Raw genomic sequence first — 15,208 nt, 5'->3', positions numbered from 1 at the left:
TCCCCCATTCTTTTCCCATCATTTTCCAGGATTTTTCTTGAGATTTTTCCATTATTTCCCCCAAGATTTTTCCATGATTTTGCCATAATTTTCCCAAATTTTTCCCATTATTTTTCCATGATTTTCTCAAGATTTTTCCCAAGTTTTTCCTGTTATTTTCCCCCAGGATTTTTCCCGAGATTTTTGCCAAGATTTTCCCATTTTTCCATTCTTTTCCCAGGATTTTTCCCAGGATTTTTCCATGATTTTCCCAAGATTTCCCCACCATTTTCCCACAATTCTCCCCAAGATTTTTCCATGATTTTCTCCATTATTTTTCCATGTTTTTCCCAGGATTTCCCCCAAGATTCTTCCATGATTTTGCCACAATTTTCCCATCCTTTTCCCAGAATTTTTCCCATAATTTTTCCATTATTTTTCCCGGTATTTTTCCATGATTTTGCCAGGATTTTCCCCATTATTTTTCCATGTTTTATCCAGGATTTTTCCCCAACTTTCCCCATTCTTTTCCCATCATTTTCCAGGATTTTTCTTGAGATTTTTCCATGATTTCTCCCAAGATTGTCCCAAGATTTTTCCCACAATTTTCCCATTCTTTTCCCACGATTTTTCCCAAGATTTTTTCCATGTTTTTCCCAAGATTTTCCCATTTTTTCCCAGGATCTTCTCCGTTATTACTCCATGATTTTTCCCAAGATCTTTCTATGATTTTTCCCAGGATTTTCCCATGATTTTCCCATGATTTTCCCATTCTTTTCCAAGTATTTTTCCCAGGATTTTCTCCATTATTTTTTCCATGTTTTTTCCATCATTTTTCCCAAGATTTTCCCACCATTTCCCCCCCATTATTTCCCCAAGATTTTTCCATGTTTTTCCCAGGATTTTCCCCATTCTTTTCCCATGATTTTTCCCGACATTTTTCCGTATTTTTCCCAAGATTTTCCCTTTTTTTTTCCCCAGGATTTTCCCCATTCTTTTCCCAAGATTTTTCCCTGATTTTCCCTTTTTTTTTCCCATGATTTTTCCCATTATTTTTCCATGTTTTTCCCAAGATTTTCCCTTTTTTTGCCCCAGGATTTTTCCTCATTATTTTCCCATGATTTTTCCATGATTTTCCCAAGTTTTTCCCACAATTCTCCCCAAGATTTTTCCATTATTTTCTCCATTATTTTTCCATGATTTTCTCATGATTTTTCCCGAGATTTTCCCAAGATTTTTCCACCATTTCCCCCATTATTTTCCCATTATTTTTCCATGTTTTTCCCAAGATTATTCTATGACTTTCCACATTTTTCCCCAAGATTTTTCCATGTTTTTTCCCCATTATTTTCCCATTTTTTTTCCATGTTTTTCCCAAGATTTTTCCCAAGATTTTCCATGATTTTTCCATTATTTTCCCAAGATTTTTCCATGATTTTCCCTTTTTTTCCCCATGATTTTCCCCATTCTTTTTCCATGTTTTTCCCAAGATTTTCCCACAATTCTCCCCAAGATTTTTCCATTATTTTCTCCATTATTTTTCCATGTTTTTTCCATGATTTCCCCCAAGATTCCCCCATGATTTTCCCCAAGATTTTTCCATTTTTCCATGATTTTTCCTGATATTTTTCCATGTTTTTCCCAAGATTTTTCCCAGGATTTTCCCATTCTTTTTCCATTATTTTTCCCGATTTTTCCATGATTTTTCCCGATATTTTTCCATGATTTCCCCCAAGATTTTCCCAAGATTTTTCCATGATTTTGCCACAATTTTCCCATTCTTTTCCCAGGATTTTTCCATTCTTTTTCCATGATTTTTCCCAAGATTTTCCCTTTTTTTTTCCCCAGGATTTTCCCCATTATTTTCCCAAGATTTTTCCATGATTTTCCCTTTTTTTCCCCATGATTTTTCCCATTATTTCTCCACGATTTCCCCAAAATTTTCCCACAATTCTCCCCACGATTTTTCCATGATTTTTCCATCTTTTATCCATGATTTTTCCCCATTATTTCCCCATCATTTTTCCAGGATTTCCCACATTTTTCCCACATTTTCCCATCATTTTCCCACCATTCCCCACATTCCCAAAAAACCCCCAAAAAATCCCATAAAAACCCCAAAAAACCGGGAAAAAATCCCCAAAACGTTCGGATCCGGATCCGATCCCGGGAGCCGGAGCCTCTCCGGGATTTTCCCGGATTTTCCCGGATTTTCTTGGATTTTCCCGGATTTTCCCTGGATCGGGATCAGTCTCTGCCGGCTCTTCCCGGTCAATATTTCACTCCGGGAATGAATTCCTTGGCGTCCGGGTTCAGGGAGCTCTTGCTCTGGAATAAAACGGGAATTTGGGATCAGGATCCGGAATTTTGGGAATTTTGGGATCAGGATCGGGAATTTTGGGAATTCTGGGATGAGGATTTGGAATTTTGGGATCGGGGAATTTTGGGATCAGGATTGGGAATTCTGGGATCAGGAAATTTTGGGAATTCTGGGATCAGGGAATTTTGGGATCAGGGTCAGGAATTCTGGGAATTTTGGGATCAGGGTTGGGAATTTTGGGAATTTTGGGATCAGGGTTGGGAATTTTGGGAATTCTGGGATAAGGATTTGGAATTTTGGGATCGGGGAATTCTGGGATCAGGGTCGGGAATTTTGGGAATTCTGGGATCAGGGTTGGGAATTTCAGGATCAGAGTTGGGAATTCCCCAAAATTGGGAATTTTGGGAATTTTGGGATCAGGATTTGGAATTCTGGGATCAGGGAATTTTGGGATCAGGGTTGGGAATTTCCCAAAATTGGGAATTTTGGGATCAGGGAATTTTGGGATCAAGGTTGGGAATTCTGGGATCAGGATTCGGAATTTTGGGATCAGATTTGGGAATTTTGGGATCAGGATTGGGAATTCTGGGATCAGGTTTGGGAATTTCCCAAAATTGGGAATTTTGGGATCAGGATTTAGAATTTCGGGATCAGGTTTAGGAATTCTGGAATCAGGGAATTTTGGGATCAGGGAATTCTGGGATCAGGATCAGGAATTTTGGGATCAGGGTTGGGAATTTCCCAAAATTGGGAATTTTGAGATCAGGATTGGGAATTTTGGGATCAGGGTTGGGAATTTTGGGATCAGGGTTGGGAATTTTGAGATCAGGATTGGGAATTTTGGGATCAGGGTTGGGAATTTTGGGATTTTTCCCGGGAATTCCCAGAGTTTGGGATTCCTGGAGGTTGGGATGGGTTTGGGGAGTTCTGAGGGGATTTGGGGAATTCTGGGATGGGGCCGGGGAGGGATCCCTGAATTCCGAAGGGATTTTGGGATGGGGAGCCAGGGAAAAATTCCAGGGACAGAATTCCAGGAATGGGAAAATTCCCAGGATTGGCCAATCCCAGTGACAGGAGAATCCCAGGAATTCGGGAATTCCAAGGATTGACCAATCTCAGGAATGAGAGAATTCCAAGGACAGAAGAATTCCAAGGATTGGGGAATTTCAGGGATTGGAGAATCCCAGGGGTGGGAGAATTCATGGAATGGGGGAATTCCAAGGATTTGAGGATCCCAGGAATGGGAGAACTCCCAGAAATTGGGGAATTCCAGGGATGGGAAAATCCCAAGGATTTGGGGATCCCAGGGCCTGGAAAATCCCAGGGATGGGAGAATTCCTGGAATGGGAGAATTCCAAGGATTTGAGGATCCCAGGGATTGGGGATTCCAGGGACTTGGGGATCCCAGGGATTGGGGATTCCCAGGGATTGGGGAATTCCAGGGATTGGGAATTCCCAGGATTTGGAGATCCCAGGGATTGGGAATTCCCAGGATTTGGGGATCCCAGGGATTGGGAATTCCAGGGATTGGAGAATCCCAAGGATTGGGGATTCCAGGGATTTGAGGATCCCAGGGATTGGGGATTCCAGGGACTTGGGGATTCCAGGGATTGAGAATTCCCAGGATTTGGGGATTCCAGGGATTGGGGAATTCCAAGGATTTGGGGATCCCAGGGATTTGAGGATCCCAGGGATTGGGGATTCCAGGGATTTGAGGATCCCAAGGATTGGGGATTCCAGGGATTTGAGGATCCCAAGGATTGGGGATTCCCAGGATTTGAGGATCCCAGGGATTGGGAATTCCAGGGATTTGAGGATCCCAGGGATTGGGAATTCCAGGGATTTGAGGATCCCAGGGATGGGAGAATTCCCAGGGATTGGGAATTCCAGGGATTGGGAATTCCAGGGATTTGGGAATTCCCAGGATTTGGGGATCCCAGGGATTGGAGAATCCCAAGGATTTGGGGATCCCAGGGATTGGGGAATTCCAGGGATTGGGAATTCCCAGGATTTGAGGATCCCTGGAATGGGAGAATTCCAAGGATTTGGGGATTCCAGGGATTTGGGGATCCCAGGGATTGGGGAATTCCAAGGATTGGGGATCCCAGGGATTTGGGGATCCCAAGGATTGGGAATTCCAGGGATTTGGGGATCCCAGGGATTGGGAATTCCAGGGATTTGACGATCCCAGGGATGGGAGAATTCCCAGGGATTGGGAATTCCAGGGATTGGAAATTCCAGGGATTTGGGGATCCCAGGGATTGGGAATTCCAGGGATTTGGGGATCCCAGGGATTGGGAATTCCAGGGATTTGGGGATCCCAGGGATTGGGAATTCCAGGGATTTGGGGATCCCAGGGATTGGGAATTCCAGGGATTTGGGGATTCCAGGGATTGGGAATTCCAGGGATTTGAGGATCCCAGGGATTAGAGGATTCCAGGGATTTGGGGATCCCAGGGATTGGGAATTCCCGCCGGAATTCCGGCCGTTCCTCACCAGGATCTCCTGGCTCCGCTCGGCTCCGGGTTTCAGGTCCCGCTCGGGAATGAACCAATCCCGCTGCTCCTCCTCCTCCAGCATCTCCTGGAAGCAGCGATCCAGGAATTCCTGTTCCCGCAGCTCCTCCTGCACCTGCCGCACACATCCCATGGAAAACCCCGGAATGCCGGGAAAAACCCGCGGAGATCCAGAGATTCCCATGGAAAACCCCCCGGAATTCCGGGAAAAACCCGCGGAGATCCAGAGATTCCCATGGAAAATCCCGGAATTCCGGGAAAAACCCGCGGAGCTCCAGAATTCTGGGAAAACCCTTGGAGCTTGAGATTCCCATGGAAAAAAACCCCAGAATTCCAGGAAAAACCTCGGAGCTCCGGAATTCCAGGCAAACCTTGGAGCTCCCAAGATTCCCATGGAAACATCCCAGAATTCCAGGAAAAACCCTTGGAGCTCCAGAGATTCCATGGAAAAACCCCCAAAATTCCAGAAAAAACCCTGGGAGCTCCAGAATTCCAGGAAAACCCTCAGAGCTCTCAAGATTCCCACGGAAATGGTCTCGGAATTCCGGGAAAAACCTTGGAGCTCTGGAATTCCAGGAAAAAGAGTTCCAGAGATTCCCATGGAAAAACCCTCGGAGCTCCAGGAAAAACCCTCAGAGCTCCAAAGATTCCATGGAAACGGCCCCGGAATTCCGGGAAAAACCCTCGGAGCTCCAGAATTCCAGGAAATCCCTCGGAGCTCCAGAGATTCCCATGGAAAAAAACCCCAGGAATTCTGGGAAAAACCCACGGAGATCCAAAGATTCCCAGGGAAAAACCCCGGAATTCTGGGAAAAACACACAGAACTCCCAAGATTCTGGGAAAAAGAGCTCCAGAGATTCCTATGGAAAAAAACCCCAGAATTCCGGGAAAAACCCGCGGAGCTTCAGAGATTCCCATGGAAAAAAACACGGAATTCCAGGAAAAAACCGCAGAGCTCTGGAATTCCGGGAAAAACCCTTGGAACTCCCAAGATTCCCATGGGAAAAAACCCTGGAATTCTGGGAGAAACCCTCGGAGCTCCTGAAATCCAGGAAAAACCTTGGAGCTCCAGAGATTCCATGGAAAAACCCCCAGAATTCCAGGAAAAACCTTGGAGCTCTGGAATTCCAGGAAAAACCTCAGAGTTTAGGAATTCCCATGGAAACGGCCCAGAATTCCGGGAGAAACCCTTGGAGCTCCAGAATTCCAGGAAATCTCTTGGAGCTCCAAAGATTCCCATGGAAAAAAACCCCAGAATTCCAGGGAAAACCTCGGAGCTCCGGAATTCCAGGAAAACCTTGGAGCTCCCAAGATTCCCATGGAAACATCCCAGAATTCCAGGAAAAACCCTTGGAGCTCCAGAGATTCCATGGAAAAACCCCCAGAATTCCAGAAAAAACCCTGGGAGCTCCGGAATTCCAGGAAAACCCTCGGAGCTCAGGAATTCCCATGGGAACAGCCCAGAATTCCAGAAAAACCTTGGAGCTCCCAAGATTCCCATGGAAACGGCCCCGGAATTCCAGGAAAAACCCTCAGAGCTCCGGAATTCCAGGAAATCCCTCGGAGCTTCAGAGATTCCCATGGAAAAAAAACCCCAGGAATTCTGGGAAAAACCTGTGGAGATCCAGAGATTCCCATGGAAAAAACCCTGGAATTCTGGGAAAAACATACGGAACTCCCAAGATTCTGGGAAAAAGAGCTCCAGAGATTCCCATGGAAAAACCCCAAAATTCCGGGAAAAAACTTTGGAGCTCGAAAGATTCCATGGAAAAACTCCCGGAATTCCGGGAAAAACCCGCGGAGCTCCCAAAATTCTGGGAAAAAGAGCTCCAGAGATTCTCATGGAAAAACCTCCGGAATTCCAGGAAAAACCTTGGAGCTCTGGAATTCCAGGAAAAACCCTCAGAGCTCCAAAGATTCCAAAGAATTCCCGATTTTCCGCCTGGCACAGCTCGATCTTTCCAATCCCAAATTCCTGATTCTGGGAATTGGGAATTCCAAGGATTTTCCAAGAGGAAAATTCCCAAATTTCTAAAATTCCTCCCAAAAAATTCCTCGATTCAAAAATTCCTGGAATGTTCTGGGAATGTTCTGTATTTTTCTGGATTTTCCTGGAATATTCTGGGAATGTTCTGGAATGTCCCTGGAATTTCTGGGAATTTCCTGGGAATGTTCTGGAATTTCCTGGATTTTCTTGGAATGTTCTGAGGATTTCCTGGAATGTTCTGGAATGTTCCAGGAATTTTCTGGGAATGTTCTGGAATTTCCAGGAATGTCCAGGAATGTTTTGGGAATGTTCTGGAATTTTCCTGGGATTTCCTGGATTTTCCTGGAATATTTTGGGAATGTTCTGGAATGTCCTGGAATGTTCTGGAATTTCCTGGATTTCCTGGAATGTTCTGGAATGTTCTGGAACATTCCAGGACCGGGATGAGGCTCCAGAGCCAATTCCAGCTCTTTATTCCCAAATTCCGGAGCTCTCCGAGTCCGGAACATTCCGGCAGCTCCAGAAATTCCCGGAAATCCGGGAATTCGGGATGAGCCAAATTCCAGGAAAAACAAATCCCAAAATTCCCGGGAGATCAAACCCATCCTCAGGGAATTCTGGAATTCTTTTCCCACTTTTTTTCCCCTCCTCCCGAGGGATTTTTCCAAGGGATTTTCCGGGAAGAGCCGGAAAATTCCAGGAATTTTGGGAATCTCACCTGGCGATCGAAATCCTCCTCGTTCTCCATCCACAGGAATTCCGCAAACGGCTCCGGATCCGAACCCGGCAGCTCCTTCCCGCCCGGAGCCGCCGGAGAGCCGGGATCCGAGCCCGGAGAGACGGAGCCGCTCATCCTCCGGAATTCTGGGAACGGGAAAATCGGGATTTGGGATCTGGGGATTTGGGATTTGGGGTTTGGGATCAGGAATTTGGGGTTTGGGATCAGGAATTTGGGATTTTGGGAATTTGGGATCTGAGACTGCGGAGCCGGAGCCGCTCATACTCGGGAATTCTGGGAACAGGAAAATCAGGATTTGGGATCCAGGAAAGGATCCAGAATTTGGGATTTGGGATTTTGGGATCAGGAATTTGGGAAAAGATCCAGGATTTGGGGATTTGGGATCCGACCCCACAGAGCTGGAGCCGCTCATCCTCTGGAATTCTGGGAATGGGAAAATCGGGATCTGGGATCTGGGGATTTGGGGATTTGGGATCAGGAATTTAGGATTTGGGATTTTGGGATTTTGGGATTTGGGATCCGACCCTGGAGAGACGGAGCCGCTCATCCTCCGGAATTCTGGGAATGGGAAAATCGGGATTTGGGATCCGGGAAAGGATCCAGAATCTGGGGTTTGGGATTTTTGGGATCAGGAATTTGGGAAAGGATCCAGGATTTGGGGATTTGGGATCTGACCCCACAGAGCTGGAGCCGTTCATCCTCCAGAATTCTGGGAATGGGAAAATTGGGATCTGGGATTTTGGGATTTGGAATTTGGAATCTGGGGATTTGGAATTTTGGGATTTGGGATTCAGGATTTGGGATTTTGGGATCCGACACCGCGGAGCCGGAGCCGCTCATCCTCTGGAATTCTGGGAGTGGGAAATTCGGGATCTGGGATCCGGGAAAGGATCCAGAATCTGGGATTTGGGATTTGGGATTTTGGGATTTGGGGATTTTGGATCCAAATCCCAAATCCCAGATCCCAGGAATTTGACCCATTCCCAATCCCAGGATCTGATCCCAGCGGGATCCCAGGATTGGATCCAGCAGCTCCCGGAATTCCGGCGCTGGGATTTTCTGGGATCAGCAGAGCTCAGAATTCCATGGAAAACCAAAATTCCTGGGAATTTAATCCCGTTTCCCTCCTTTCCTGACTGGGAAATCCGGGAGAAATTCCCCAATTCCAGAGGGAAACACAAGGATTTGGGAAAGGCTGGAAAAACCGGGAATGTTCACCCGGAGAAGGGAAAAATCCCGGGAATTCTGAATTCTGGGAGAGCTGGAATTTGGGAAAGGGAATGATTCCCACTGGGAAGGAATTCCTGGATTTCCTGGATCCCTGGGAATGCCCAAGGCCGGGCTGGATCCAGCTGGAATGTTGGGAATTATCCCTGGATGGGATTTGGGGTTTTTCCCAAGGAAAAGAATTCCAGGATTCCATGAAAACGCCAAATCCCAGGAGTTGAGGGTGGATTTTTCCGGGATAAATCCTTTCCCAAATCCCAAAATCCCAGATCCCAAATCCTGGATCCCAAAATCCCAAATCCCAAAATCCCAAATCCCAAACTCCCAAATCCCAAAATCCCAGGTTCCAAATCCCAAATCCCGGATTTCCTGCTCCCAGAATTCCGGAGGATGAGCGGCTCCGGCTCCGCGGTGTCGGATCCCAAAATCCCAAAATCCCAAAATCCTGATCCCAAATCCTGGATCCTTTCCCAAAATCCCCAAATCCCGAAATTCCAGAGGGGCAGGAAGGGGCTCCAGCCTGGGAAAATATCCCAAATATTCCAAGGGAATGGATCCCAAATATTCCAAGGGAATGGATCCCAAATATTCCAAGGGAATGGATCCCAAATATTCCAAGGGAATGGATCCCAAATCCCGGCGGGAGAGGAAGAGGAGGGTGGGATCCATCGGGAATGGGATTGGGAATGGGAACTGGGAATTGGAGTGGGATTTGGGAACTGGGAATTGGGATTTGGGATCTGGGATTTTGGGATTTGGGATTTTGGGATTTGGGATTTTGAGATTTGGGATTTTGGGATTTGGGATCTGGGATTTTGGGATTTGGGATTTTGGGATTTTGGGATTTGGGATCTGGGATTTTGGGATTTGGGATCTGGGATTTTGGGATTTGGGATTGGGAATTGGATTGGGAATGGGGAATGGGGAATGGGATTGGGGATTTGGAATGGGATTGGGAACTGGGAATTGGGATTGGGATTGGGGGATGGGATTGGGATTGGGATTGGGGATTAAGGATGGGTTTGGGATTGGGAATGGAATTGGGAATGGGGAACTGGGAATGGGAATTGGAGCAGGATTGAGGGTTAGGATTGGGAATGGGGATTGGGAATTGGAGTGGGAATTAGGATTGGGATTGGGAATGGGATGGGGTGGGAATGGGATTGGGAATGTGGATTGGGAACTGGGAATGAGAATTGGGAATGGGATTGGGAACTGGGAATTGGAGTGGGATTGGGAATGGGATTGAGAATCAGGAATTGGGATTGGGATTGGGACTGGGGATGGGAAATGGAACTGGGAATTGGAGTGGGATTGGGAATGGGAATTGGAGCAGGATTGAGGATTGGGGTTGGGAATTGGGAATGGGAATCAGGGATTGGGATTTGGAACTGGGAATTGGGGATTGGGAATGAGATTGGGAATTGGAGCAGGATTGGGATTGGGAATTGGGATTGGGATGGGAATGGGAGATGGGATTGGGAATTGGGAACTGGGAATTTGGATTGGGATTGGGAATGGGATTGGGAATGGGGGTGGGATTGGGAATTGGGAACTGGGAATTTGGATTGGGAATTGGGAATGGGATTGGGAATTGGATTGAGAATCGGGAATGGGGATTGGGGGATGGAATTGGGAACTTGGAATTGGGATGGGAATGGGGGATGGGAATGGGACTGGGATGGGATTGGGAATTGGGATTGGGAATTGGCGCAGGATTAAGGATTGGGATTGGGGATTTGGGTTCGGATTGGGAATTGGGATTGGGGAGCAGGATTGGGATTGGGATTGGGAATTGGCGCAGGATTAAGGATTTGGGATGGAAAATGGGATTGGGAATTGGAGCAGGATTGAGGGTTGGGGTTGGGAACGGGAATGGGGGATGGGATTGGAATTGGGAACGGGGATTGGGAATGGGGATGGGAAATGGGATTGGGAAATGGGATTGGGAAATGGGATTGGGAAATGGGATTGGGAATTGGGATTGGGAATTGGGATTGGGAATTGGAGCAGGATTGAGGATTAGGATTGGGAATGGGGATTGGGGGATGGGATTGGGGGATGGGATTGGGAATTGGTGCAGGATTGAGAATTAGGATTGGGAATGGGATTGGGATTGGAGATTGGGATGGGAACTGGGAATGGGATTGGGATGGGATTGGGATGGAGGAGCCGATCCCGCCCCCCCAGAGGCCGTTCGGGGACACTTTTGGGATCCCGGGATGCCGCTCCGGGCCCGGAGCCCCCCGGTGTCTCTCGGTGTCCCCCCGGTGTCCCGGGCCCCGCTGTCCCCCCCGTTTTCCCCCGGTACCTCGGGCCGGGCCGGTTCCGCTCCGCTCCCTCCGCCGCCGCCGCCAGGCCCCGCCCCTCCCGCCGCGGCCACGCCCACGCCTCCCATTGGTCAGCCCCGCCGCGTAGCCACGCCCCCAAGCGCATAACCCGCGTTGCTATTGCACGCTTCAGCTGTCAATCACGCCGTTAATCCCACCCAGCGCGCGGCGCTCCTGATTGGCCGGCGCTGGCGGCTCTGATTGGCTGAGCGCACGCGTCACCCACGTGGGGCAGACGGGCAGCGCGAGGGGGCGTGGCCTGGGCGGGGTGGGCGTGGCCACGCGCGATGTAAATAACCCCGAATGCCACTCCCCCCGCGGCCAGAGGATGATTGACAGGCGCCTCACCCAATGAGAAGCGGCGTCACAAACCGCCCGCCCAGCCGCCAGGGCGCGTTGGTAGAAGCGCGCTGATTGGTCCAATCATGTAAACACAGCGCGAGGAGGTCACGTGGCAGGCGCGTGGCTGGGGGGGGGGGGGGGGGGGGAGGGGAGGCCCCGCACCCCAAATTTTGGGGGTTCTGGGAGACCCCGTGGGAAATTTTGGGGTCACCCCAGTTTGGGATGGGGACCCTCCCAGTGTCACCAGTTTGGGGTGGGGACATTCCCAGTGTCCCCAGTTTGGGATGGGGACATTCCCAGTGTTCCCAGTTTGGGATGGGGACATTCCCAGTATCCCCAGTTTGGGATGGGGACATTCCCAGTTTGGGGTGGGGACATTCCCAGTGTTCCCAGTTTGGGGTGGGGACATTTCCCTGCAGAGCAAAGCGCGGCCGAGGGGACAAAGGGGGGGTGGATGGAGGGCGGTGTCCCCAAATCTGTCCCCAGCTTTGTCCCCAAGGCCAGCAGGGGCCGGTGGCTCCAGCCGGGACCGAGTGTCCCCGGGAGGTGACAAGGGACGGGAGGTGACAAGGGACGGGAGGTGACAAGGGCCGGGAGGTGACAATCCCCGCTGCCACCTCGGGGACAAGCGGCTCCTTCTATGGCTGGGGACAGCGGGGTCACCAAAAATAGCACGGAGGGGACAAGGGGGTGGCACCGGGGGTGGCATCAGGGTGTCACCACGGGATGTCCCAAACCCAGGTGGGGGCTGTGGGGTGGGAGGGGACAGAGCCACAAGGTCACCAGGGGCAGGGGATGTCACCGAGGACAGGGGATGTCACCGAGGCTGCCCGGGGATGTCACCGAGGGCAGGGGATGTCACCAAGGCTGCCCGGGGATGTCACCAAGGACAGGGGATGTCACCGAGGGCAGGGGATGTCACCAAGGCTGCCCGGGGATGTCACCGAGGCTGCCCGGGGATGTCACCAAGGAGGGTCGGGGATGTCACCAAGGCTGCCCGGGGATGTCACCGAGGCACGGGCGGGGACAAGGAATGTCACACAGCGAGGGGTGGCAGCGCTCCTGGCACGGGGACAGTGACACCGGGCTGGCTGTGACTGTCCCGTGTCCCCAACAGTGACACCGGGCTGGCTGTGACTGTCCCTGTCCCCAACAGTGACACCGGGCTGGCTCTGACTGTCCCTGTCCCCAGCAGTGACACCGGGCTGGCTCTGACTGTCCCCTGTGTCCCCAGCAGTGACACCGGGCTGGCTGTGACTGTCCCCTGTGTCCCCTCTGTGTCCCCTCTGTGTCCCCAGGCCAGGCGCCCCCAGGGCTGTCCCAGCAGTTAATGAGTTAATGGGTTAATGAGCTCAGGAGTTAATGAGTTAATGAGCTCAGGAGTTAATGAGTTAATGAGTTGAGTTAATGAGCTCAGGATTTAATGAGTTAATGGCCCCGAGGCCACCGCGTGTCCCCAAGTGCCACCACCCCCCACTGGAGAAGCTTTTCCAGGAGAATTCCCAAAATCCCACCTGAAGCTCTCCTGGAGGAGCTGAGGCCGTTCCCTCTCATCCCAAAATCCCTGAATCCCTCATTCCCAAATCCCAAAATCCTCAAATCCCAAAATTCCCCAAATCCCAAAATCCCAAAATCCCTCATCCCCAAATCCCAAAATCCTCAAATCCCTCATTCCCCAAATCCCAAAATCCTCAAATCCCTCATTCCCCAAATCCCTCATTCCCAAATCCCCGAATCCCAAAATCCCCAAATCCCAAAATCCCCAAATCCCCAAATCCCAAAATCCCAAAATCCCAAAATCCCCAAATCCCAAAATCCCCAAATCCCAAAATCCCAAAATCCTTCATTCCCCAAATCCCAAAACCCCCAAATCCCTCATTCCCCAAATCCCAAAATTCCCCAAATCCCAAAATTCCCCAAATCCCAAAATTCCCCAAATCCCAAAATTCCCCAAATCCCAAAATCCCTCATTCCCCAAATCCTTCATTCCCCAAATCCTTCATTCCCCAAATCCCTCATTCCCCAAATCCCTCATTCCCCAAATCCCTCATTCCCCAAATCCCTCATTCCCCAAATCCCAAAATCCCCAAAATCCCCAAATCCCAAAATCCCCAAAATCCCTCATTCCCCAAATCCCAAAATCCCCAAATCCCAAAATCCCCAAAATCCCCAAATCCCAAAATCCCCAAAATCCCCAAATCCCCAAAATCCCAAAATCCCTCATTCCCCAAATCCCAAAATTCCCCAAATCCCAAAATTCCCCAAATCCCAAAATCCCTCATTCCCCAAATCCCAAAATTCCCCAAATCCCTCATTCCCCAAATCCCTCATTCCCCAAATCCCTCATTCCCCAAATCCCTCATTCCCCAAATCCCAAAATCCCAAAATCCCCAAAATCCCTCATTCCCCAAATCCCTCATTTCCCAAATCCCCCATTCCCCAAATCCCAAAATCCCCAACTCCCAAAAACCCCAACTCCCAAAAACCCCAACTCCCAAAAACCCCAAATCCCAAAATCCCTCATTCCCCAAATCCCCAAAATCCCCAAATCCCAAAATCCCCAAATCCCCAAAATCCCAAAATCCCTCATTCCCCAAATCCCAAAATTCCCCAAATCCCAAAATCCCCAAATCCCAAAATTCCCCAAATCCCAAAATTCCCCAAATCCCAAAATCCCTCATTCCCCAAATCCCAAAATCCCTCATTCCCAAAATCCCCAAATCCCTCATTCCCACATTTCCCAGCTCCCTCAGCTTTTCCTGCTGCTCCAGATCCCAAAAATCCCCTCATTTTTTACTGAATCCCAAAAAATCTCCCCAAAAATCCTTTGGATTTAGGAGGATTTAGGGCAGAGCTGAACTCTCAGTTTTGGGATTTGATCGCATTTCCAGCTTTTTTGGGGAATTTTGAGACCCCCAGCATACCCAGGATGAGGAAAAAAAAAATTTGGGATGGCTCAGCATCCCTAAAAAATCAGAATTCCTTGTGCTCATCCTTTAAATATTTCCCATTTCCAATTATTTATTGTTTAGTTTTAATTTATTTTTAATTTACAATTCCTTCAATTCTTTATTTAATTCCAAAAGCTGCTTTGGAGTCAGGGTGGATTTTCCCTTCCCAAATTTTTTCCATCAGGAAAGATCCTCAGGGCTGGAATTAAAACAGCCTCAATCCATGGAATTCCAGCTGGGAATTGGATGCAGGAATTTTGGGAATTTCGAAGGATCCTTTCTTGCTCTGCTTTTTTTTTTTTTGGGAAAATCCAACCCCACTTTTGCTTTTTAGCTCCAAAATCCGCTCGGAATTCCCTGGGAACGGCGTGGGATGAGATTTATGGGAATTTTAAGGGAATAATGTGACATCTTTAAAGGTTTAAAGCTTTTTTTCCTGTGGATTCTTGGATTCCAGGGGTGTTTTTTTGTGGGAGAGGAGCCTGGATTTGGGAATTCTGCCTCGCTGTGTCCCGAGGGACGCGAATCCATTGGAAATTCCAGCTATTCCAAAGCAAATCCCATTGATTTTGGGTTAGAAAAGACCTTAAATCCCAATAATTCCACTTTTATTCCATGGGGAGGAATATTCCACCCTTATCCCGCTATCCCAGGCTGCTCCAATTCCTTTCCAACCTCACCTTGAACATTCCAAGGAAAATTCATCCCAAAAATCCTCACGGACAAACCCTCGGGGAGCCGGCGCCTCGTGCTTTTCCCTGGAATTATTTATATTACATATATAATTAATACAGTAGTTAATAACATTTTATTAAT

At 48.8% G+C, this 15,208-nt stretch overlaps 1 protein-coding gene across 1 annotated transcript; it reads right to left on the bottom strand.

The window, feature by feature from the left end:
* Nucleotides 1-1,555: 1,555 nt before the first annotated feature.
* Nucleotides 1,556-11,163, bottom strand: PAIP2B (poly(A) binding protein interacting protein 2B). Its single transcript, XM_058838101.1, has 4 exons — nucleotides 11,081-11,163; nucleotides 7,522-7,667; nucleotides 4,796-4,930; nucleotides 1,556-2,307 (listed from the first exon to the last, which is right to left on the bottom strand). The coding sequence occupies exons 2-4, from the start codon at nucleotides 7,654-7,656 to the stop codon at nucleotides 2,251-2,253; spliced, it is 327 nt and encodes a 108-aa protein (XP_058694084.1). The 5' UTR covers nucleotides 7,657-7,667; nucleotides 11,081-11,163; the 3' UTR covers nucleotides 1,556-2,250.
* Between the last annotated feature and the right edge of the window lie 4,045 nt (nucleotides 11,164-15,208).

This window comes from Poecile atricapillus, chromosome 4 (assembly GCF_030490865.1).
Source record: "Poecile atricapillus isolate bPoeAtr1 chromosome 4, bPoeAtr1.hap1, whole genome shotgun sequence".
Lineage (NCBI taxonomy): Eukaryota > Metazoa > Chordata > Aves > Passeriformes > Paridae > Poecile > Poecile atricapillus.
This window is presented reverse-complemented; position numbering and strand designations above follow the sequence as displayed.

Excerpts from the sequence above, each read along its gene's own strand:
- PAIP2B (XM_058838101.1), bottom strand. The coding sequence starts at position 7,656 with ATGAGCGGCTCCGTCTCTCCGGGCTCGGATCCCGGCTCTCCGGCGGCT. Across the intron at positions 4,931-7,521 it reads AGGAGGATTTCGATCGCCAG|GTGCAGGAGGAGCTGCGGGA; the intron begins GTGAGATTCCCA and ends TGTGTGCGGCAG. Across the intron at positions 2,308-4,795 it reads AGCGGAGCCAGGAGATCCTG|AGCAAGAGCTCCCTGAACCC; the intron begins GTGAGGAACGGC and ends GTTTTATTCCAG.